Source organism: Protomyctophum bolini, assembly GCF_963924005.1.
Source record: "Protomyctophum bolini genome assembly, chromosome: 11".
In the NCBI taxonomy this organism is placed as follows: domain Eukaryota; kingdom Metazoa; phylum Chordata; class Actinopteri; order Myctophiformes; family Myctophidae; genus Protomyctophum; species Protomyctophum bolini.
Window position 1 is genome coordinate 32,919,770 of NC_137872.1, and position 26,404 is coordinate 32,946,173.

The following is a 26,404-nucleotide window of genomic DNA, read 5'->3' on the forward strand; positions in this document are numbered from 1 at the left end:
AACCAATGCTGCAGATTCATTTAAACTCAGTGTCAGTGACATGTGTCAGTGACACATCCTCTCATGAGAGAATTAAAGACAGAAACCTGCAGTGCATGGATGAAAACACCTCCTGCAGGTATGAATATGGAGACTTAATGGATTGAATGATTGTCATGGCAGACAGTTACATCGAGGCCACAAGGCATGAACGCTTTCATTTTCTTCAAGCTATCATTTCTGTCCACTGAAATCAACACATCACACTTAAAGGGCATTTAAGAGTGTGAGTTTATTGTGTAATATTTGCGTGAAATCTGTGAAATACAATTAAACCAGTTTAACCATACATATCTCAGCTGCAGTCCTGAAACAATAGATTTATATGCTAATTTGTATTCTACAATAAAAGAAAATACAGCAAATTACAATATAGCATAAGTTGTTTTCTCTCCAAATAGGCATTTACTGGGCATGCAATCTAACATTATAAAATAAAAGCCTTTTAACGCATACACTCATACACTAACTAATACAAACGTTTGAGGAATGGTGTAATTACAATACATTATTTAATATATACGCTGGTGAACTCTGTAAGTGTAAGGGCTTGTTTGAAAACAATTTAACAGTCTAAGCCCCACATACACTGTAAACCCTGTGTTAATTTATTATGTATAAATTGTAACCAAATTGGACCCGTAATTACTGTGAATATATCCTACAGAATGGAATGTACTGCATTCCTATACACATAATACCTGCTGTTGATGCTGTCTCTTACTTGCACAAGTGAGGTACTCTGCCTTATTTCTGTGATTTAATTAAACCATACCTTATTGTTGTTATTTGAGTTTCCTTGATTGTCTTTTAAAACCGCAATTCGTGATAGCTTGCACAGAAGATAATTGCACCTACTCTTTTACACATGACAATAAACTTTGAAGTTGAAGTTCACTATGGTCTGTTTCTTTGTTTTTTCTTTACACTCAGTGTTAAATTAACACAAATTCTGTGTGATCCCTGATCCCCTTTCCCTGTGTGACAGTAGCCATGGTGGACAATAACATCTCAAAGAAGCAGGCATTTGGGTTTCTTGGGTTTGGTGGGTTGTGGACACAGCACAGCTCTAATTGCCTCGTCAAACACGGTCTTCAGTCCTCTCTGGGTTAAGGCGGAACACTCCAGGTACTTCACTGAGTCTAAACAGAAGACATATATACATTCGTCATAATGTGTAACGTAACAAATGTTACAAAAGTGTATCACAGTAGCCTGAAGATCAGAAGCCCAATAATGTCTCCCTTGATAAGCCTTTGGCTGAGTGGTATAGTTACATATGCATACGCATTACGCGTATGCATTACGCGTATGCATGATGTGGTACCTTGATAGTGCCTGGACTAGTACCGTACTGTACTGTATACTGTACTGTACAAGCCATCCTCCCTGGCCTCTGTGTGTGTGTGTGTGTGTGTGTGTGTGTGTGTGTGTGTGTGTGTGTGTGTGTGTGTGTGTGCGTGCGTGTCGCTGTGCAATAGTGCTATCCAGTGCTATTGCTAAGGTTGAAACACATGTGGTAACACCTATTTTTGTGGTAACACTTTTTTCTATGCCGCAACAGGGCTTTATAATCAGGGGAGCACATAACCGGAGAGATGGTGCGCAAGTAGCCATGGTTCATGTGACGCTTGTACTTCACATGGCTTAACTTCCGCCTGTTTTACGCGATCGCTACATTTACATTGTAAACGTGTACATAAACATTCAGATTCTAAATATAAAGTACTCGCCACATGTGCCACGGGTGTTACAAATTTGCTGGTACAGCGATTAGCATTGCTGCATTGCGCGTTGTTTAATAAAAAACTTTTTTATCCGAGTCGTTTTTTTGCCATTGGCTTTCAACTACGCGCCCCTATCGTTCGGGAGGAGTGTGGCACTCGGTGTGTTCGATATAGGCATGCTGACCGCACTGCCAATGCAGACTAATGCGAGTGTGTAACTGTGAATTTCCCAAACGAACCCTGTTTGAGAAAAGTAGCCGGGGCGATTTTATTAAACAACGCGGGATGCAGCAATGCTAGTCGCAATAAACTCAATAAAAGCAGTTACCACTGAGAATTAAATGTAGTTCACCCAAAAAATTACTTATTTTCTATATCTACCCAGCCTTGGTCCCAGGCTTACTTATCTGCGAAAAGAAAAGACATCTACCCCATGAAGCCTTGAATTAAGTCATTTTTGTTTTTGTCACATTCCTGAGCGAATAATTTGACGACCTTCTGACGTCTTCAGTAGGTCTCTTATTTTAAATTATTTAAAAAATAGAATCTTCATGAATTCAAGGCTTCATGGGGTCTGTAATTGATAGAAAATAGTCATTTTTGGTTGAACTACTCCTTTAAAGACAAAAGCCAGTGCATGGATAAAAACAACTCTATTAATGTGCAGAATGAATTGATTGAATGATTGTCAGGCCACATAGCATGAAGGCTTTCATTTTCATTGTTAAAGCTACTAATTCTTTCCACTGAAATCAACACATCACACTTAAAAGGTATGTAAGAGTGTGCGTTTATTGTCTAATATTTGCACGAAATCTGTGAAATACAAACAAGTTTTAAACCTACATATCAGTCACCTCACCACAACTGCAGACCTGAAACAATAGATTCATATTCTAATTTGTATTCTGCAATTAAAAAATACAACAAATTAAAATATACCATACAAATTGCTCTCTCTCCAAGTAGGCAGTAAGTGGGCATGTAATCTTATTATATAATAGAATCGTTTTTAACTCATACACTAACTAATACAAAGGTTTGAGTAATGGTGTAATTACAATAATTAGTTCAGTTAGACACACTCAGTATTATCTATTGTACTACTATACGATTGATACATACATACACACACACACATACTGTACATACTGTTGATGTCTCTTATTTGCATACTGTTGATATTTGCAGAAGTATTTAAGTAAACCATACCTTATTATTGTATTATTTTGAGCTTTCTTGATTTTCTTTTACACATAAAACATAAACTTGAAGATAATAAAGTTGTCATAATGGTCCATTTGGTTACATTTCTCAGAGTTAAATTAACACTGATTTTAAAGGACCTATAACATAAAATTCAACATTTTCAAAAAATGTGGTGTTTTTTGGGCTCCCCTGTGTATTTTCTATCCCCACAAATACGCAATTTTCATCATATAGGGGCTTTTATGGAAATTGCTCTCAGGAACAGCTCAACTGATTTGGTCATATGCGTGATGTCATCAGTATCACCCTACTTTGTATAATTACTCCCCCTCTTCAGTCAAATTTGCAGTTCCACTTTGTTTACACAATGTCCGCCATTGTTGATTTTCCATGCTGGCATGAAATGGAAACAAGCCTGGGTTTACTTAGCATCAGTATTATAATGACTCAAATATTAAATAAGTTGCATATCAGCGCCCCCACCACCTCAGGACATTGTGGTACTGCAGCTAAAACTGCTTCAGAAGGTAAAAAGAAATGCCATGGACTGGTTATATCAGAGTGGTGATTTAGGCTCAAACCATTAGAAATAAGTTTGAGGGACAATATGATATTACATCTGTTTAAAATACTACGTTATAGTTGCTTTAAAGTACTGCAAAGCGCAACTGAACATAAGGCAAGTTTTCCGGGTTATTCCTGAGCCCCTTTCCCTGTGTGACAGTACAGTAGCTATAGAGCCATGGTGGACATCTCAAAGAAGTAGGCAGATGCCCCCACCAATCTTCCGCCTTGGTGGGGGTGGACACAGCACGGCTCTAATTGCCTCATCAAACACTGTCTTCAGTCCTCTCTGGGTTAAGGCGGAGCACTCCAGGTACTTCACAGAGTCTAAAAAGAGCAGTTGTGGCGGAAAAGTGCTCAAACGTTTTATTTAAGCAAATGTATATCAATACTGTAATATAGAAATCTGTTACAAGTAAATGTCCGGAATTCAACGTTTGCGTGAGTAAAAGTACAAAAGTATTGGCATTAAAATGTACATAAAGTACCAAAAGTAGATCGGCTATTTTCAAATGGTCTAAAATGTACACACAAAGGGCTTAAGTGGTTAATGTACAAAGTAACTAAGAACTACATTTTTCAAATAAATGTAGTGGAGTAAAAGTACAATATTCGCATAGAAGTAAAAGTATTGGAAACACTCAAAGAAAGTACAAATACTTCAAAATTACAATACTTAAATAAATGCACTTAGTTACTTTCCACCACTGCTAAACAGATATACAGTCCAGTCGTCATAATGTGTAATGTCATATGTCAATGTTGCAATTAAGTGTAGCACAGTGGCCCTGCCAGAAGACCAGAAGCATAATAATGTCTCCCTTGATCATATCTCGCTTTTGGCTGAGTGGTAGTTACATAAGCATACACACGCATGCCGCACGCACGCACGCACACACACACACATGCACGCACGCGCGCGCGCACGAGGGGAAATATGAAAACAAGAGCCTGCAGCAAAATTATCTTTTCATGGCCATGAGGTACGTATATAATACAGCAGGGTACTTATTGTGCAGGTGCAATAGGCTATTTAGAAAGCCAGTAAGCCATGTACTAGTACTGTGTAGTCAGGCATCTCTCCCGCCCCAAAAAATTTAACTTTGAACATTCAGTGGATTTTCTGTGGTCTCTATAGGCTCAGAAAAGTGCTGTGATGCACAGGAGATGATTGACAGGCAAAATCCCTCTACAGCAGAGGTGCCCACACTTTTTTGACTTGCGAGTTACTTTGAAAATTACGAGCTCAACAAGATCTACCCACCAAAAAACAGTATTATCCCATTGCTGATTATTTTTTAATGTACCTAGTGACGCACTTGAGGAATAGAGGGGAGAATGGGAGGAAATGTTAACTGGTAGGGTTTTATAAAATATATATAACTATATAATGCTACCGACATCTGCGCACAACACACTTGAAAACAAAGACTTGCATTGTGGGTTTGAGCTGACGCCTGACAGGCACTTTTTGATGTCAATCAATCAAGTCACCTTAATTCAAGTGGCAGGTGGAAAGAAATGCATTTTTATATTTAAATGATATATATTTTTAGAGGCATGTCATGTGATCTACCTGCACAGCCTTTGTGATCTACTGGTAGATCACATCTACCTTTTGGGCACCCCTGCTCTACAGTGACACTCGCAGGCAATTTGGTATTTTTTCATTGCACCTGAAAAGGCCTCTGAACACTGTGAAACTGAACACATGCCAGCCATGGCTCACTAGAGTGGATCATTCAGTTAAAACCTTTTAATGGGCGCCCGCTGGTCTAGTGGTCCAGGCGCATGCCACATATAGGCTTCGGCCTGACAGCGCGTCACATGTTCGAGTCCCGTTCATGATGACCTTTTGCTGCATGTCTCTCTCCCTCTTATTAACTGTCTATCTTCTCTTGAAACTATCAATACAGGCAGAAAAGAACCATGATAAAAACTTTTAATGTTTGAGACCCTTAAACCTTTCAATGGCCAATGACCTTCCCCGGATCACCACCACAATGGAATGTTTCAGCCCAATTCGACCTCGGGTGTATTGTGCATAAAAGACCTTCGCCAGACAGACAGACTGACTGACAACTCGATCGATAGTAAATTAGACAGAAATGAAAACAGCACAAGGTATTCCACTTAATATCTCTTCTTCCAGTATAACCCTGACAATACTGTCTCCTTCCTCCAAGTGTTGAAGGACTAGCCATCTGCAACCTTTTTCTCACTGCAGCACTGGCAATTATGAGACGAGTAGCATTCATTTAATTTCTGCATTGGTCGCTGTGGGGTTTCTCGGTGTGCTGTTCAGGGTAATCAGGTCAATTACAAATTAGAGTTCAGTACAGTACAGTACAGTATCAAGCTCTTCACTTACCCACTGTTTGCAGCAGAACGTGGAAATTTCCGTGCTTCATTACTTAGCGACGCGAGTCGTGATATTGTTCCCGTAATGTTTGCGTCATGTACATCACAAGGAAACTATTATTAACCACAATATCATCTTATAATGACTTGATGTTGATAACGACTTCGACCGCGTCTTCTTTGTGTGTTTTCGATAGGGGACCAGTTCCGTTACATTTCCGCTCAGGTCTGAGATTGACTATGGCTGATGACATAAATAGCAGATCTGCAAGCTCTGCAAGATCTGTGAGCTTGCAGATCGGCTATTTTGGTCTGACTATGAAGTAATTTCGATATTTAGGACTTAGACCGTTTGGTATATTTATAACTTTCACTCCACTAATACAGGCAAATATTGTACTTTTCACTCCACAGTGCATTATGAATTAACCACTTTAAGCACACATTTTACGTGGTCACAAATTATTAATTGATTAATCTCCTAAAAGCTAAAATGAGAATTATTAGCAGCATATTTGATCATTCTCATTTTTCTCATTATGCCCTCTACTAACCTAGGCCTGCACACCGGGTAGGCTACAATATCGGCTATGAATCGTCAAAGGACAAACCCCTCAGGTATGTACAAAAAGAGTCTGGCCCGGAATTCAGCCAATCCACCCGCTTCGAATGTTATCAACCGACAACCGATAATCACTAGGATGTTCTTATCTGGACCATGCAATGCAGGCAATATGGACATTTCCACTGGGGACCGCATGTAATTCCGACGGAGCATTAGTCCGACATGCGGACATGCGCTGCTCCCGTGCTTGTGGTTATGGTTAGGTTAGGGTTTGAGGTTGTCGTTTGTCGGACCAATGACTAGTCTGAACTACGTACTGCACCCATTTCCACTTACTGACTACCGCTATTGGCCAACGACAAATCCTACAGCCAATCATGGCGCAGCATGACACGCTTTCCAACTAATCACAGCGCAAGATGACAATTGTATTGACAACTTCTGGTTGAGGCTGTGGGCATTTTCATGTTTGTCATGGAATATAACCTAGTCAGTCTTGTGTGTTTCGAGAATTAATTACCATATAGGCGGGCACATGAATGTTAACAATAGGGCTCCCCCGATAGCCACTGCAAATTGATAAGATACAGTATGCTGCAATATTGGACAACATAATGAAAGTTGTAAGTACTTTTCCACATGAGGGATGACATCACATGTCATGACATGTGATGTGTGTGGCAATGGCAATAACAAAAACAGAATGACAGAAATTACATTTCTTCCGTTGACATACAGGTCACTGGTTCCCAAAACACTGGGACCCATTTGTGGGTCGCGGACACATTGCTATGGGTGCCCTAATCTTTTGTTTCCTAAATTTGTTTTTTAATTATTATTATTTCAAAACATTTTCAAAAAACGTTCCCAAAAAAGCATGAATTAAACCAAAATGTAATGATTTTTTCCAGTAACTTCAATCAAGAAATAAAAGAAAAATCTAAGAAATTCCATAAATTAAAAGAAAATAAGTAGTGAAAATAGCGTGTGCCTGCGTGCGTGAGTGCGTGCGTGAGTGAGTGCTTAATGTTGAATGCAGAGGAAAGCTGCTCTTACCTATTTCTTTGGCCAATGCCAGGCCCTGAGGGTAGGTGATGGGAGCCAACTTCTTCTCCTTCAGCTTCTCTATCGTCTCCTTCTCATCCCTCAGATCCAGCTTGGTGCCCACTAGGATGATGGGGGTGGAGGGGCAGTGGTGCCGTACCTCCGGGTACCACTAGAGGGGGGTAATGGAAAATACACAGACACAGTTATGCACACATGCATGCATGTAAAGTACAGTATACATGCACACACGCAAACGCGCACGCACACACGCACGCACGCACGCACGCATGCACGCACGCACGCACGCATGCACACAAACACAGGTCAGGGGTGGCAATCAATTTATTGTGTGCCCTGAATCAAGTCGGGAAATGGAAATTCAATATTCAGAACAGGACACTCATCTACTCTAAAATGAAATTAAAGTGAATTAGCTGTTGTTGTTTTTTATGAATTGCAGCTTCACTAATGTTGCCATAACTTGACAATGAAAAAATGGAGAAACTTTAACATTTGTAGATTTGTGTAACGTTTTCATGCTTTCATTTTATTTCCATTTGGATATTTTGTTGTGTTTTAAGTAAGTCATTTCCTTGGTGTTCCAAACCAACACATGGCCATGTTTTCCATCATTGATAATTATTTTAGATTTGAATCGATCATATTAAATATGAATGACTCAAATCTAAAATGTTAGTGACTTAAAGGAGAATTCCATACTAGAAGGCTTTCCTACCTTTATTTGTAGTTGTTACGTCCTCACCAAAGAGGTCCAGGTGTTATTTTGTGCAAAAGCGCATTATTGGCTATTTCCCCTACCATAAGCCCTCAATGAATTGCATTGAATTGAATGGGGCTATGGGGTGTTGTGCTAATTCACTTATTTCCATCGCTCAAAAATCTATTTTTTTATATATCTTCTCCTCATAATGTAAATAGTATCCCAAGCGACACACTTTACTACTTATTTCGATGGAAATAAGTGAATTAGCACAAAAACCCAACCCCCATTGAGGGCTTATATTAGGGGAAATAGCCAATAATGCACTTTTGCACAAAATAACATCTGGACCTCTTTGGTGGGGACGTAACAACTACAAATAAAGGTAAGAAAGCCTTCTAGTATGGAATTCTCCTTTAAACTGATACAAATGAAAGGTTTAAAGACATGACATAGTACTGTACTGTAACATACCGTAATCCAATCCACAGAGATAACCCATGCAGAAAATATAAAGACATTGTTCAAAATGTACAAATGACACAATATATTTTTTGGGGGAAAGTAGTTTGAGATACCAAAATATATTGTGATTTAGCTTTTTTCTTCTTTACTTTTTACTAGTGATGCACCGATGTATCGGCCACATAATCGGTATCGGCCGATATTGCTGTTATCGGTCAATATCGGTAAAGAAAAGTGACATTAACCGATGACAGTAGCAGATGTTTATCTGTTGTTGATAACCATACATTTTGCATTGGCTATGTTGGATTGTTGGTTTGCTGTAGTCTAGCAGGCTCTAGATTCTGAAATAACCAATAACCACAGGCTGCCCTGTGACACCATACACAGCTTATGTGACATGGATAGGGTACTGAAATGTTATCTACAGTACAGACATATTCATCATAGACTTTCCACTTTTCCACTTTATCTACCCTGAGATCGTGTCAAGAAACTTCAAATTGTCTTTTCTTTTCATGCATCAGAATCAGCCAGCTTTTTGAAAGACATGAGGACATTTTTGAAGGGGATGAAGTAATCTGTGACAAATCTCCAACAATTTAGAGAGAAGAGTAGGCCATCAGTACTGTCTGAGATAGTAATCATGATGGTTAGCTTCCGCAATTTCCCCCACACCTTCTGCTGCAGGATCTTTGAATAGAACTGCAATTTTCAAGATTTCTTTTCTGGTGTATTCAACACGCGCCATAATAGATGGATAGATACTTTATTTGTCCTTTCGGAAATTTGTTTTGTGCACAGCAGTCATCAGGATATACATAAAACATGCAAACAAACAGATCACACAGTACATAGACAATAAAGAAACAGTGCCAACAGAAGGCCACCAGTCATAGTTCCAAGAGGCATCACATCACACTTTATGAACAGAACTGAGATGGGGCCTATACTTATGGGAACAAACGATCTTGAGGCCCTAGCCTGCAGGGAAGGTACCATATACCGTCGCCCTGATGGTAAAAGATGGTATTGGCTGTGTAACGGGTGTGTGTTGTCCCTAGTAATAGCTTTCCCCTTCCTGAGTACCCGGGTCTCATACATTGAGGTCATACTCTCAAATCGTACCCCAGCTATTTTGCTGGACAATGGTACCTCCCAGTCCCGGCAGAGTAGTTCAGGAGGAACGGATTGTGTGGCCCTGGTTTTTCCCTAATGGGACTGATCGAGGGTAGCTACTGGGACGTAAGTCGGGACTTCATCACCCCGGCTGGGTCACCTGAGTGAGGGGTATGATGTTGGGAGACCCGAAACCCTGATGACCGTGGGATACATCACTGAGGATACGTCCCAGGTGCATCCATGTATGTGTGTATTTTGTTTTAACACGGCTACGTTTTCAGGTTAATCACTAATCAAAAGCTTTTTCATTCCGTGACGCGGTGGTATAATGCTTTTTTCTTTCTAATAGGTCATGATTTGAGATTTTATGAAAAGAAAATTCAAGTGAAACAAAATAGGAAATTATGTGGATCTTGGGAGATTCTTAGCGTGCCTAAAAAAATAGCACGTCTACAAGCTCATAATGCGTGCCATTGTAACACATATAGATGACAAATAGATGGTTCTCAAGAAATGCGAGGAACAGTGGAACACACGTACGCAGATTCTGTGCATTCATTATATACCTGCATCCGAGCAACCAACGGCCACCATGCAGCTGTCAGGAACAATGTAACATTAACCAGTATCAAATTTATTATGACTTTGGTAAGTCTATTGACTTTGAAACGCATTGATTTTCATCATTCACCTAAAATGTATAACCAAATCTACTTTTCTGTGTGTGTGTGTGTGTGTGTGTGTGTGTGTGTGTGTGTGTGTGTGTGTGTGCGTGTGTGTGTGTGTGTGTGTGTGTGTGTGTGTGTGTGTGTGTGTGTGTGTGGCACATACAACTGAGTGTGCACGTATAGGTTTCAGTTTTGCGCCGTATGTCAGGGACAATATTTGAACGCCGTAATCCTAGGATTGTCAAGGTTTGAACCAACGCAGCAGCGTTGACTCACCTTGGCTCTGTGTGTGTGTGGGTGGTTCGTTGACAGGTTGACTCACCTTGGCTCTGACGTTCTCAAAGGAGGCGGGGCTGACCAGAGAGAAGCAGATGAGGAACACATCCTGTGCATGGAACAAAACGGAACAGTGAGGAACCGAGCACGGCGGCGATCGTTCCATGAGAGAGTGAATGAAAAATGAGATCACCAATTCTCTCCGTTGATTTATTTTTGAGGGGTGCTAGCCCCCTCCTATATACAGGTGTTGTGGCCATTTTGTTGGTTCCAAAATTTCTACCATAGCCAACAAACCCACTGATGCACTCAGGGATTAAGGATGTACGCAGACATAAGAAACAGATTGTCCACAGGTTCAATGTCTTTTTGCTTTGCATTTACTTTCCAAAGTGCAGTGAATGATACATTACAAACAGGCACATCTTCTCTTCCTTGTAATGGCATGATCTCTGTTCTGTCTGTCAGCTAAAAAACATTTGTCCACCAGGTGCATGCCGCTCCCCAATCACCCAGGCCTACTTATACCCTCTGTCAAGCAATTAGGCCTGGGGAGGCGTGCCCCTGTTGTCCAAACAATAATTAAATTATAACCCATCAAACTAAAGCCCAATAATGCCAAATAGCTACAACAATTGTGATAATAATAAGTAGACATACATAAACAGTGAGGATGGCTTCTACAACAGGTTTAATGTTTTTCTTTAGCTCAATGTTTGTTTTGTAAACGCCATTGACGATGAAGGGAAAATTCACGTCATAATGTGTCTCATTACGTCATAATTGTCTCTTTATTGTTAATGGCGTTTAATGTTTGTGTTGGCACCGTTTGTTTTACATCACCATTACATCACCTAATCAACATGAGTTAGACTTTAATATATTAGCGCCCCTCACTTCACACGGGTGTGATTTTTATAGGTGTAGCATGGGTATATATGTGTTGCTTGGTCTTACCGTCTGAGGATAGGACAGTGGTCTGAGCCTGTCATAGTCCTCTTGTCCTGCTGTATCCCACAGTCCCAGGTTGACCGGCTTACTGTCCACCATTACATTGGCTGAGTAGTTATCAAACCTGCCAGGAAAGTAAACCAAAAGACAGATACAGTATGAGTCACAAAGTCACAGCAAGCACACAAAATAATTACATTTTGTGTGCTTTACATTGTGTGTGGCCAGAGCCTCCCTCGCCGGAAAGGTTTTCTCACTTTTACTGCTTTCTCAAGTATAGGCTATACAAATGTATACAGTGCAAAGTTTTCACATTCAAATCATGCCGGGCACAATCAAAGTGAGCCTCAATAGGTCAGGATGCAGGCTAAATAGACATGGAGCAGGCCAGGTAAATTAGTCAAAATGGGACTGTTCATACATTTTGGGCAAAAACACGACACATAACAGATTTTGTTGGCATACTGTAACCTAACGCTACTTGCTGCGCCGGTCACCATGTTGTTTGTTTCACTTAGTAGTAATCTTATTTGGACATTATTGATGTTGTGTGCACCTGGACCAGCCCCTGCCCCGCTATAGAACGCTTCCTGCACAAGCTGTCAGCGGCTCCAGCCCCATCTATCCGCCTTTCACTTCAACGTTCCCCAGGCTTTCTGAGAATGCAAGCCTGCAATCCAAAGTTACCCAGCTGTTCCCAATGGACATGCACTCCTAACATTGCCAGAATCTCTGTCTTTCTGTCTGTCTGTCTGTTTTGTATTGGTGAGGCCCCAAGGAAGTTCAGTGATGTGTGTGATGGGATTGCATGGAAGGGTGTGTGTTCGGAAAGGAGGGGGGCACACCAATACTCCGATTTAGACTCACCCGTGGCTACAGACACATACTGTACGTGGCCGGTTAAAACTCAGCCATGGCTCCGACATACGTGGACAGTTAAGACACATACGTGGCCGGTTAAAACTCAGCCATGGCTCCGACATACGTGACGTCGCATAGAGGACAGCTTGACAGCTTCTTGCTGTGGTGAAATCGCCTCCGGTGTCCTCTGCGAGACATGTTTAAGCTGAAGCAGCTAGCATGGAAGCTATAACGTTGGTCATATGGATTATGACCCTCCGATATTGCACACAACCATGCCGTTATCCACGCGTCCATCCGATAGCTTTTAAATGTAAATGTCCCATCCACTGAGCAAAAGCGATATAAGCGGCTTCTTCATTCATTCGATTCATTTGGGTTCGGGCTTTCTGACGGAGCTGTAGCCTGTAGTGTACTGCTGCTGCTAGCCTCGCTCTATGGAGCAGAGTGTAGAGTAGGCATGCCGCAGCCAATTCAGGACATTGAGGGGTTGGAAATCATCCCGGTCGCGTGGTTCATGTAACGCGTGTGTCATTGTGAAGGACTGGCCCCATGAAGTGAACGGAGTTGGAGTAAGTCGGCAAAGTGATGACGATTTTGACGTAGGCTGGTGATCTTGCGCAATAACAGTGTGTTTGACTAAAGTAATATTTGTACAGTAAATATGACAGTTGCGTGGATGCAATGTAGTGCAGCTGGATTCTGGGAGCGTGCAGGTTTTATTTTGCATGGAGAGATGTGTGCTAACAGTGTGGTTTGGTAGGAGAAGGAGCACGGATAAAGGCGGATAAACGGCCATGTGCTTGTGTGCCCCCTGTCTATTAGGGTAGAAGGATACCTGTATCCTAGCAACAGCCATCATGCAGCTGTAAGAAACAATGTAACATTAATACCTAAACACGAGATTTCTCGAGTTTGGTATAGATTGTGAATCAGAACCAGTATCAAATTTATTATGACTTTGGAAAATGTATTGGCTTTGAAACTGATTTTAATTAGATTTTTGAAGACAGTGAACCTAAAATGTATAACCATCTGATTCTGCACCTCAAAGAAATTATAACGCAAATTGACCATCCACTTTTCTGTGTGTGTGTGTGTGTGTGTGTGTGTGTGTGTGTGTGTGTGTGTGTGTGTGTGTGTGTGTGTGTGTGTGTGTGTGTGTGTGTGTGTGTGTGTGTGCGTGCGTGCGTGTGTGTGTGTGTGTGTGCGTGCGTGCGTGCATGAAGCAGTGGTACAACACTTACACTGTAGGGATGTACTCTCCAGGGAAGGCGTTGGTTGTGTAGCTGATCAGCAGACATGTCTTCCCCACAGCACTGTTAACAACACAGATTGAGCAATCAGCTGCATGTGTGCCAACACACACACACATTGCAAGAGCACAGGGAGTTTCAATTCACATGTAGGACACTTCTATGGACCAACAAACATCACAATATTTTTGGCCAAATACCTAATAAAAACTTTGAACAAGTATAAAATAAGGCTTAAGTGACCAGGAAATGACAAGATACAGTATATGCCATGTGATATTCAAAATCCCAGATCTGGTCTCTCATACATTATTGATTGATACACTGCCATTCCCTAGGCACAAAGCATGTTGTACATGCGTCAAATGGCCTCCTCTAGCATATATACAACGGTTAATGTGGTGCATTGGCTAGGCCAGTTGATATATAGACTCTATAATTGCATTCATGGACATGAAATGGTTCTTTGTCATTGTCACTTAGTTGAAAAGCACTCCAATCCCTCATGGTCATTGGCAAGTGTCGCAATAAGTGTTCATATTATCACATATTTTCATATATTCACTGTCACCATACAGCTATGTGCACTCCTAAGCTGCCGCAACTGTCAAGAAAGAGAATGTGTATTGTTTAGAAATAGAAGACAAGTATATAAAAAGCATATACTGTGTTAGCAAGGATCATTCATTTGTTCCACAATTATATATACAAAAAAAAAACATCTTTGAGGGTGTTGAATAGAATTGCAGCTGAGAGTGAAATTCCACAGGAAAAATAGCCCTGCAAGTACAGGCATGAGAGAAGGAATGTTAGGGTTGAGGAGTCCTGTTCTCGCGAAGGGATTGTTGTGAGCAGTTAGAAAGTGCCACCCAAGGCTAGACGCATTATAACAGACATATGAAAAAAGAAAAAGAAAATAAAAAATGAGGGGAGAAAATCTGCACAGTAAAATCCTTAGTATTCTTCCGAGAGTGTACAAATAGATAAATTAACCATGAGGATTGAGGAAGATGGGGTGTTGATGTCTGAGTTATGATATGCACCATACTAACTGTATATCTATTCTTGCCACTCTGACTCATATACACATGCTGTTGACTTTGTTAGTCTAGTTATACAGTACAGTCCTACACTGTAAAATCCCCTGTTTATTCATTTTCCCTCTCATTAAATGAACACTCTGGATTTTGCAGCGTACGCTGCTTCTCAGTCTCGACCTGCTTCTCTGTCCTGGTTCTGTCCGTTTGTCTTTGTCTTGGTGTGTGTGTGTCTATGTCATGATCTCTCTTGGTGTGTGTGTCTATGTCATGATCTCTCATGTACATCTGGGTACGTGCCCTGAAATCCCAGTGAACTCAACTTTGATGTAGAATTCTGGCGATGACAGTACTAGAGACAGATTACAGGTGAAGTCAAAAGGAAAGCCCCTATAAGTTCAGTAGGGAGTGGGTGTGCTAGCATTGCACCCATCAAAATGTTAAGGAATAAAGTGACAAACGGTATCACAACAGTCACCGTGAAACTGTGGCACAACTAGGCGCCACTGTCATTATCGTTCTGCCTTTGCCATAAATCAGGAATTACCACACACACACACACACACACACACACACACACACACACACAGAGAGCAGTGATTTCTATTTAGCTCTGTTTGATAAATGCAAGAAGACGTGTCTGGCAGAAGCAGACATGGCTGGCAGTACAACATTAATAATGCTTATGCGAATTCATACCACATTTACAGTACCATACATATTCATCGTGGGTGCTGTGTGGACATGCATGGTCAATCTCTCTCTCTCTCTCTCTGTCTCTTTTCGACATCTGTGACTGTCTCCCAGCCTGCCCACAGTCAGCAGTACAGTACAGGCTGCAGTACAGCAGACTGTGTGTGTGTGCTTGAGTTGCACACAGAATGTCAAACCACGCACCTCCTCCACCCATCCAGCATGCCGTATATTGCAGGCCTATTTCTGACAGTAAAACTTCTCTGAAACTACAAAATGTGCCACACAACACAAGAGAGACTGGGGAGAGAAGGTGGTTCTGTGCAGACATACGCAAAAGTGGTGAGGGAAAGCTATATATCTATACTATAGTCAACTCAAGTGTCAACGGCAATGACAGCTGCCTCGCCTCCTCTGTACTGTGTTGGAACATCTTACTACTAGAGCAGTGGTTTTCAAACAGTGGGCCGGTTACCACCAGTTGTCCTTGAGAGGGTTCCAGGTGGTCCCCAGCTATAAGATGAAGAGTTGGTAACCAAATGGACCCTTATAGATCTTTAACTCTTGAGAGTGTATAAAATGAAACCAAATCAAATGGTGGTCTGTGGATCAAATGCCGAATAAATAATGGACCTTGATATATTAAAAAAACACTACTATAGAGCACTCTATTTAGTTTGAAAAGCATGTTGTTATTATTTGAAGGCACAGGCCTAGCTATGCGGAAGCCAGAGCCAGGGGGTGTGATGAAATTAAGCCACTTACACAATTTAGACAACTCAAGTAGCTAGCTATCAGTCAAAGTATTCAAATAATATCCTGCACAAATATAAATATTAAAATAGGTAGAAACTTAAGAGATCTTCAAACCATATAGTCTTGATGAATCGTGATAACTTCAATTTGATCAAGTCAACTAATTTGTGTGACACTGATAGACTTTGAGCTCCAGTGAACTTCACAGACCAAAGAGGAACTGAAGAGTAGAAAAATAAGCCCAAAAGAGGAACTTATCATCTGTTTCAAAAGCGGAAGGGTGAAACAGAGGAGAACAGCTAAACCACCTACAGTTCCTCAAAGCTAAAGCAAAGATAATAAATAAATGGTTATTAATCAGCATATAAATTGTCAATTCGTCAATATCAAAAGCGACTCTCCTCTCTATTGAAACGCGATTTAATAAAAAAATTAAAACATTAAAAAAACTCCTTATCGGTTATCGGCATCCATCCGCTAGACTAGGCATTTTGTCACCGCAATCTCACCAAACTGTTTCCATTTTTGTCTTCCCTTCATTTTATATGAAAGCTGCATGGCTTTAGAAACTGCATAGAATGCATAGCAGGCCTATACAGGCCTGGCTTAAACGCATCATTGACTTCAAAAATGTTCCTACATTTAAAAAAAATCATTATTAGGCTACAGAATGTCAGTCAGTCAAAGGGATAGATAGCCTCTATCAATTGAAGTTATAAAGGCAATGAGAGCAAAAATGCAGACTGCATTAAAGTATTAAAGATTTGATTAATTGTACAGAACTTACCCATCTCCCACCACCACACATTTGATGGCTTGCATTGTCCAAACTTTTCAAAACGAAAAAACTATTATTAAAGTATTAAAGAGTATTTTAAAGAGAGAACTTTTCATAAACTCAGTTAACGACGCTGTGTCAAATCTCTCTCTCTCTCTCTCTCTCTCTCTCTCAAATGTCCGTCGTGCTCTGGAGCGTCTATCCGCCGTGCTGTATGTAGTGTAGTCGCAAGTTCTCGCCCGCTCAACTCCTGCTGTCTTGACAGACAGTAGGAAGTAGTTAATGTGGGTGACACAGGCCTACTATAGCCTACAGCTAGCTACTGCATTGAGCATTCCTTCAGTCTACAAACTGTAGTGAATTAAAATAATATATGTTTCATTATGCTATAGGCTAATTTCTCAAAATGTTTATTTTATTCTTCTTTCTTTCTTTCTTTTTTTATTATAGAATATTATAGCTCAGTCAGTAGCCTACAGGTCCTATGCCGTATTATAGCATGTAATGTTATTGGTAGCCTCAGCCTGTGTTTTACCCACAGTACACTAGATGGGGCCATATGTTTAGATTTAGAAATGAAAGAAGATCCACTGAGGATCAGATTATATCAATGGCCAAATGTAGAGAAGTCTTACTTCTAAGTGTTACTGTTCTTATTTGCATATTGGGTTATTCTCATTTCCCCTTTCTCTCTCACTCTCACACACACACACACACACACACACACACACACACACACACACACACACACACACACACATAAAGACAGAAAGAGAGACACCACATTTCAACATTTTGTACTGTACTGTATACTGTACTGTACTGTACAATAGCCTTGTCAGCAAGAATGGTGTCTCTAGGTGACTGCATGTGTAACAGGCACATGGATAACATGGAATCGTAAACAGTAACCAGCATCTTGAACCCACTGTGACGTACCAAGTAGTGGACATCGGAGTGTGGAAGGATACAGTTGTGGTGGCATGTAGCAGCACCTGCCCCCCCTTTTCTCTCTGACACATCATTATCTTGTATTCTTATTCTGTAACATCAGTCATTCTCTGACTGACACCAACAACAACAACATGAATGTACAGAGAAAAGACAGCTTCCTCTGGGGAAAAGGTAGGCTCTTCTTAATCTCAAAGTTATAATCTACTCTAGTGGTTTTCAACCAGTGGGTCGGGGACCACCAGTGGTCCTTGAGGAGGGTCTTAGTTGTCCCCTAAGTGATGGAGAGTTGGTAGCCAAATGGACGCTTATCGACCTTTAAGTCTTGAGAGTGTAAAATGAAACCAAATGGACCCTTGCAGGTCGATTTGGTTTCATTTTACACTCTCAAGACTTAAAGGTCGATTATTTTTAAACTTCTGCATAACTTAATTTACAAGAAGTCTACACAGGAATTGTTATTTTGATCAATGTTTGCCTGTTATCTCTCCTATATGGTACCAGTCCCACATCTATAAACCATGGAATTGTGGACAAAATTGTATCCAACGATATCAAACAATTCTTTCGTTTGGGTTTGAGACTGAGGCTAAATCTCATCAAATGGTGGTGAAAACCACTGATCTACTCTACCATATGTTGTTTTCCATTCTAGCCTGACACAGACACTAAACTTTCTTTTCAAGGGGTGCAGTCGTACGGTTTGCTGGTGTAGCCTACTGTATGAGAGGAACTAGTATATATCTGAGACAAACTTGAGATGAATTGAGGACCACAATGAAATAAACGGGGGATAAAAGGCATAGGCTTTCTTGGGTTTTAAATCCTCTTAGCAGACCAGACCTTAATTGAACTGTACTTTCTAATTCCCCCCCCCCTGAAAACTGTTAAAGTATACAGTCAATCAAGTATTGTTATTCACAGTGTAATTTAGTCACTATAGAGCTATAGCTTCTGTAAAAAAGGAAAAGTCCTATATACAAACCGAATTTATATCAATTATTAGATGTTACTCAGCAAATATGTTCACAGTTTTGTGTCAAAGTATAAGCCAGGTAGTGTAGTGGTGTTTTATTTGATTACAATTTTCATTAGCTATTTGGCCATTTTGCTGTCCTGCAGAAATGCATCTGGATTCTGGACAAACCCAATCCACTTGAAAACAGTTGTACCTTAATTTTCATTGAAAATTTGACACAGTGCAGTACCTTAATTTTCATTGACAATTTGACACAGTGCAGTAACAGTAATTTGTAACTCCGATAGTGTGAAAATATAACCATAATGGACTGCATGTCCATTTGGTTACATGTGTTTACAGTACACACCACGTTAACGCTGGGGATTTTACTTTGTATGGCCTTGCCAGAGGCTGACCAAGTCCATTCTCCATTCTGAAGAAAGAGGCATTCTGAAGAAACAGGAGATATTTTTAACTGATAGTTAAACAGCCATGCAGTACGTGTGACCAGTGATACAGTACGTAGGTGTGGAGGTTGTTGTCATGACAGTTTACTGTACCGTCAACTAAGCATAATTATCTCCCACACTGAAGGCTGTAAGGAATATTGAAATCAGTGACTGGGAGTCAATATGAATGCTGTTCAAATTATTCTTATCTCAGTAACACTCATATGTCATCCCACAGGTCCCACAAGACTCGTTCCCGTGGGAAGGAAGCAGGTTGAACCAATCAACTTACATAAGAGTGATCTGTTGGATGACATTAAGGTACTGTGGTGATATAGCCTATAACCTATATAATAGTGTATATAGCCTATAATGTACAGCCTATACAGTGTGTCATAACTAACAGCTAGCTAGCATAAGATATGGCCTTCATGATAGTCCATGTCGACGTCACTTCACACTTTGTCAATTCGCTCTCTTAGAAGCTGAGGTTGGTGATTGATAACGGCAATCATGATGAAATTGAACACGCTGAAATGGAGGAGCAGAAGTGAGTTACAGCACAGCTCGCATATTCATTGCCCATTTTCAGTCAATGGGGCCTCTTCCTCTTCTGTACTGGCTCTTTCACACACACTGAAACCCCCCTCGAAACAGAAGTGATGCTTAACCACTTGAACCTGCATGTAGAGTCCCTATTCTGGGGCAATTTGGCAAAAAATAGCAGATCTATAAGCTCAGAACAGCTTGTACTACATGTAGAGGTGGAAAAGGAGGTGGCCTACTCCTGTCAATGAAGTATATATCGCTTAAGTAATGACTTAAATGATGTATTCCCAGTATTTCATCAATACCCATTAGTCCAATCTAGTTTATATGGTTCACTGGCGTGTTTCCTGTGTCTTTTGTCATATCACAAAGTGGTTAAGCCACCATGTATTACTCATGTGACACCAACATGTCATAATCTCATGGTGCGTGTCTTACATACATACTGTAGGCCTACGTATACTGACCCACTTTCTACAATGCTAAAACCTAACCAATAATAGGACAGGTTTTATGATGAGTTAATCTGTCTTATACTTGTCCAACAGGAAACTTGCACTGAAGAACAAGAGATTCTTGAGTGGGAAAAAGAAATTCAACATGGACCCCAAAAAGGTGAGCTTATAGGCTTGACTAAGTGTAGCCTATATCCTATGGGCAGAGCTTTTGTATGTACAGTATGTGTGTGTCTGGGATTTTTGGGATTTGTAGTATGTGGTACGCGTACGCTCCCAATCTCCATGTACAGTCTGAAGAAAGAGAAAGGCATAGCAAAATACAAAAAAGGCTATACTAGGACAACAAAAACACTATATGTCTGTCTGTCTGTCAGTCACAGGAGGGAGTAGAAAAGCTACACATACACACAACCCACCAAAACACAAAACAAGTGAACTCAGGAGTCCTCTACAGTGAAAAGGTGGCTACTACACCAATGCAAGGTGTTGCAAGGTGTTGCATTGGTGCTTTGCTTGCCATAGTGTATTTCAGAAAAAATATATAATTAAAAACGCTCCATTAAGTATTGAAAAGCATTGGCAGAATCCGCTGTATGGCAGAATTAAAGTTCACTGATAAGCATGTTTTTAAAGGTCTCTAGAGTGGGGGCAGCTTTGACCCGGTCTCAGAAAGTCTAGAGAAAGGGCTATCAGGTATATTGCCATTAAACCTATAGGCTGCAATCGATGTTTTTGTGTTAAAATGTTGACATACTGTATGATGTGAATAGGGAAATAATTCAACGCCTACTGGCATACTGTAGGTTTGCAGTTTGCACTGTGCAATTTCATGAAATGCACAGCACAGTACCGACAACAGCAAACACGTGAATTTCTGCCTTATCACTCATACAGAGTAGAAATAAGTAGTAAGTAGCAGTTCTTCTCAATTTGCAATAGGCAACCACACACGGCTAGAAAAGATTATTTGACTCATGAACGGATGTTGGTGCAGAGGAAGAGCGAGGTGTGCGGAGAAGATGCGCAGCAGGGAGAAAGCCACATCCTGTTCCTTGAAGTAGAGCATGCACAGAATGCCACTAAGCGTTAGTGACGACCACGACTTATATCTTCTAAATCTACCCTGTTAAGCAAAAAGAAAATCACCCTACGATTGTACGAATGACCTCTGCATTAAAGCCATACTGTGTATGAGAAGTGTCAACATATCAAATGGTTTATCTGATCTCAGGTGACTGTCTGAAGTCCATGTTAGAATTAGAAATGGTGCTGAAGAAATCCTTTAGATTAACCTTCTTCGTTCTTCTGTTTTGTTTTGTATCAATGAATTAGTTCTCTGGCAATTCTGTTCCCTCTCATGGCTGAGAGCCTTCTAGGGAAATGTAATGTAAGTCAAATTAGTTTATGAACAGTGCAGTGGGATTGTAATTGAAAATTCGATAACTAATTAACCTAAATGCTCCAAATCTTGGTGTACAACCACATGTACATAAACATTTCTAACGTGTATTAAAAATGCCATTCATATTCATCCCTTTGACTTTCCATGTGCTATGTGCTCCAGGGAATTAATTATCTGGTTGAAAATGTCCTACTGGAATGGAAAGCAGAGGCAGTGGCAGAGTTTCTGTACAAAGAGGAGGGACTCAATAAAACTGCCATTGGGGACTTCCTGGGAGAGAGGTACAGTACACATAACTGTGTTAATTAACCTGATGTGGATATCAGCAAACATGAGGAAAATGTGGCAATTAATGTCCATAATGATTACATTCATCATCCTCTTGGTGACTATGATAATTAAGAGGGTTATTTCAAAGGGTTGCTGATATGATGTCAACTTTTAAATGCATACAGGGAGGAAATGCACCTTGATGTACTGAAAGCCTTCGTAGACCTGCACGAGTTCTCAGGTCTGAATCTGGTGCAGGCATTAAGGTTTGTTTTGAACCCATATTGTGTCATAGCATTTTCTGTAAGCATGCACATAAATGCAGATTTGCTTGATGATGTGTTTCTCCATCTCTGTCATTTTCTTTAGACAGTTTCTGTGGAGCTTTCGTCTCCCAGGAGAAGCCCAGAAGATTGATAGAATGATGGAGGCATTTGCAATGCGCTATTGTTTCTGTAATGTTGGGGTCTTCCAATCAACAGGTAGGAGGAATAGACACCTAATTGAAAAAGGGGAAAGGAATGGGAATGTTCTGGAACGGTCATAGAATAGGAGAAGGGTCGCACACACAAATAACTCATTTTCAACGGATTTATTTTCTACATATCAGATGTTTCGGCTATCCAGCCTTCATCAGTGTGGGGAATCTGTGAATGACAAGTCTCTTTTAAGGAGTGGTAAGCAGTGCAGGTGCAACTGATCATGTTCTGGAAGGGGAAATTACTTTACAGCTTCACCCAGCAGATGGCTGCTCAGATGGCTGAGATGAGCACACAGGCAAAGCTGTTAAGTGTCTTTCTCAATTCGACAAAAAGGGAAAAAGATAATAATGAGCAGAAGTATAGACCCTTTGGGGGACCCTAGCTGGTCAACTAAATCATTTGTGGAACTCTAATGCAAGGAAATTACAAGGGTTCTTCCCGGGGCACAACATGTAGACAGCTTAAATTACAAATGGATAAAGTACCACTGAGGATCTTTGTTCACTTATGTCAATGTGTGTGTGACTGTGTGTGTGTGTGTGTGTGTGTGTGTGTGTGTGTGTGTGTGTGTGTAGACACTTGCTATATCCTGTCTTTTGCCGTCATCATGTTGAACACCAGTCTCCACAACCCCAATGTAAAAGACAAGCCTAAATTGGAGCAGTTTATTTCCATGAACAGAGGCATCAACAATGGTGGTGATCTGCCCAGTGAACTCCTCATGGTAAGGGGTGCCTTTCTTCTCTATCTGCACCCATCCATGAGCTCTTGATACAGTATGCTGAGGGAAAATTTACTCGACTTTATCAATTACTTTTAGACATTTCAAGACACATTTCTACCATGTCACGCTTCCATTTCAACAGGTTTCAAACGTTTTAATACTGAAAGAAGTAGCGACATTTCTTTCAGGTGAACATCCTGAATACTAAGTTATTAATTTAGGCCCATATCCATTTTTGAGAGGCTAGCACCCCTATCAGGAATGCGTACGGGATGTCATGTATGACGATAAGAGCGCCCCTCACTTCACATGAGTGTGATTTTTTTCTATTAAAGTCTGAGACAAAATTATTCCTTCCTTATTGTAGTAGTTATACTGTACATTTGTAAACCGATATAACCAAGTTTAGATGATTTTAACGCACTTAAACAAAGTGTCAAATAATTTTCTACAGAAACTATACGAGAGTATTCGCAGCGAGCCCTTCAAAATCCCTGAGGATGATGGGAATGACCTTACACACACCTTTTTCAACCCAGACAGAGAAGGCTGGCTCCTCAAACTGGGTAAGAGGATCCTTCTGTATTTATTGTTTCACGCACGCACGCACGCGCACACGCACATGCGCACGCACATGCGCGCGCACACACACACACACACACACACACACACACACACACACACACACACACACACACACACACACACACACACACAGAAGTGACAAAAAGAAAGGTTTCAGAAGACTATAATATTTCATGTTTAGAGGGTTGATTTTGATTGTTTGATGGATCATATTCATTCCTTTTGTGCAGGCGGTAGGGTGAAGACTTGGAAGAGGAGGTGGTTTATTTTGACCGACAGCTGCCTGTATTATTTTGAATACACGACAGTAAGTCATTTGGGGAGATATTGATAATTTATGGCACAGAAAACACCACTAATGTCCGTCAAGCAGGCCAAAATGTTTTCTAATATGTCTATGTCCCTAAGGATAAAAACCCAATTGGAATAATTCCACTGGAAAACATATGTGTCCGGGAGACCAATGACACAAGTAAACAGGTACAATATAAGCTAAAACAGTTCCTTCTATACGTATCAGATGTCACTAACACGTTAGTCTGACAGCATGGCCCAGCTTCCTCCATTAAGAGCTTCTGCAACCCTACATTATGAAATCCAAAGTGTTCATTTAACTACAAACGTGGTTAACTTTGTGGAGTAACAAATGGATAAACTAACACAAATTATTTGATTGTGTATGATTCATAGAGCCTTTGCTTTGACCTACATCGCCCCAGCGAAGTACTCAAACAATTGCTTGATAACGATGTAAATTAATAGCAAGCATTATGTTATGTCATGACTCATGTTCATGTGTGTGTGTGTGTGTGTGTGTGTGTGTGTGTGTGTGTGTGTGTGTGTGTGTGTGTGACTGTGTGTGTGTGTGTGTGTGTGTGTGTGTGACTGTGTGTGTGTGTGTGTGTGTATGTTTGTGAATAGCACTGTCTGGAGATATTCAACCCTAAAGGGCAGAAGATCAAGGCGTGTAAGACGGAGAACAAAGGCAGAGTGGTGGAGGGGAAGCACCAGTCCTATATACTCCGAGCAGCCAGCACAGACGAACGTAACGACTGGATCAAGTCCATCAGGTGAGAGCCAGACACTGGGAAGCAGTGTTAATTTAAGTTGTAAGAGTGTAAAAATGGAAGAAAATGGACCTGTAATTGTAACACTTGAGGGATTTATATTTTGGAATAGTTCTATATTCTGATACTATATTCTGAGTGTTTGTTTGGTAAAAGGAGCCTCCATGTCTCTCCAGCTTATTAAACAGAAAATGCATTTTCTTAATCTCTTGGTTCAGAGCAAGCATCACAAGGGACCCTTTTTATGACCTCGTGACCGTCCGCAAGAGAAAGGTCGTCAACAACAGCAATGCCTCATGATATGACTATGAGGCACAAGTCATTCAATGGAAAAACCTGAGCATCCTTCTGTACATCGGTGGGTTTATTGTGTGCTTTGGTAAGACAGTCCAATTAGACTGAAACAAAAAAAGGTTTTAGACTGATGTCCAATTGAGAACTGATACTGAGTGTGGCTGTTTTTGAGAAGTGTGTATTGTGCTGTATATGGTTTACGTTTACGGTAAAGACACACCCCATTTATATTTTGTTGTAGGACAAAGTATAAACTAACCATTAGCCAGAGTGGAAGTTGCACATCTTTTTGCATATTGCTGCATTGGTTGAAGAGGTTATTGTGGCACCTGCAGTACTAAAGTAAGATTAGCTGAAGAACTGTAGACTCTGCCAAAATACTCTGTAAAGAACACTTACAATATTTCTGAAATGAAAAACTGTGTTGTGTTGAATGGATCAGCAGAATATTATGTGGCACTTTAAGTGTTTTGTGAATGGTGACAAAGGACTCGGAGAGGACATGTAGTGTAATATAGTTACTGTATATAGTTTTATATGAACTAATTTAATGGCAAAGATGGGGAATCTTTGGCTTGAGCAATTCTATTTAAATAACAGTTTTCTTTATTAAACATATTTCTTCCTTGTACAGTACTTTTGGTGCATTACATTGTTGTAATGCACATCTATTTAATGTCCGTTTACATCCATTGTAATCCTTTTGGGGGGAAAGGACTTTTATAATTTAATAAGTTAACATGAATAAACTAGTAGTCTTTACGTTTAATCTATTATTTTAGAAATGCATATTGTAAATAGGTTAATTTAATTTTAGGTTTCAATAATGTTATTCACTGATGACACGCTTAAGTCAATAAACTGGTTATTTCCTAGGCTTGTGTGGTTACTTCTCCAGCAGATGGTGGTAGACAACCATCTTTTTAGTTTCAACTAAGTATTTATTGTATGTTGTAAGTAACAGGGAAAGTATATGTAGTATATATCAGGGGTTTTCAACATTTTTGGCTGGGGACCCCCGGAAATGCTTTGGATATGCATACAAACTGAAACCCCAATACAAACTGACTGCAAAAATATCCTTAAAGGGACACTTCACCCTTTTTGCAAAAAAAT

At 40.4% G+C, this 26,404-nt stretch overlaps 2 protein-coding genes across 3 annotated transcripts; one reads left to right on the top strand and one right to left on the bottom strand.

The window, feature by feature from the left end:
• Positions 1 to 252: 252 nt before the first annotated feature.
• On the bottom strand, positions 253 to 17,324 carry rac2 (Rac family small GTPase 2). Of its 2 annotated transcripts, none has more exons than XM_080776327.1 (6): positions 17,106 to 17,323; positions 13,824 to 13,895; positions 11,722 to 11,839; positions 10,811 to 10,873; positions 7,522 to 7,681; positions 253 to 1,181 (listed from the first exon to the last, which is right to left on the bottom strand). In XM_080776327.1, exons 1-6 carry the CDS (start codon positions 17,138 to 17,140, stop codon positions 1,051 to 1,053), a joined length of 579 nt encoding a protein of 192 aa, XP_080632453.1. In that variant the 5' UTR covers positions 17,141 to 17,323; the 3' UTR covers positions 253 to 1,050. The 2 variants fall into 2 exon arrangements, with proteins under 2 accessions (XP_080632453.1, XP_080632452.1); XM_080776326.1 differs by lacking the exon at positions 253 to 1,181 and adding an exon at positions 2,540 to 3,866 and having other exon boundaries at positions 17,106 to 17,324.
• Positions 17,325 to 18,137: 813 nt separating this feature from the next.
• LOC308323881 (cytohesin-2-like) lies at positions 18,138 to 26,124 on the top strand. The gene is made up of 13 exons (XM_080775737.1): positions 18,138 to 18,221; positions 19,696 to 19,778; positions 19,940 to 20,007; positions 20,555 to 20,621; positions 22,029 to 22,147; positions 22,322 to 22,402; positions 22,506 to 22,618; positions 23,194 to 23,342; positions 23,797 to 23,908; positions 24,158 to 24,234; positions 24,336 to 24,407; positions 24,849 to 24,997; positions 25,213 to 26,124. The coding sequence occupies exons 1-13, from the start codon at positions 18,182 to 18,184 to the stop codon at positions 25,292 to 25,294; spliced, it is 1,212 nt and encodes a 403-aa protein (XP_080631863.1). The 5' UTR covers positions 18,138 to 18,181; the 3' UTR covers positions 25,295 to 26,124.
• Positions 26,125 to 26,404: the final 280 nt, after the last annotated feature.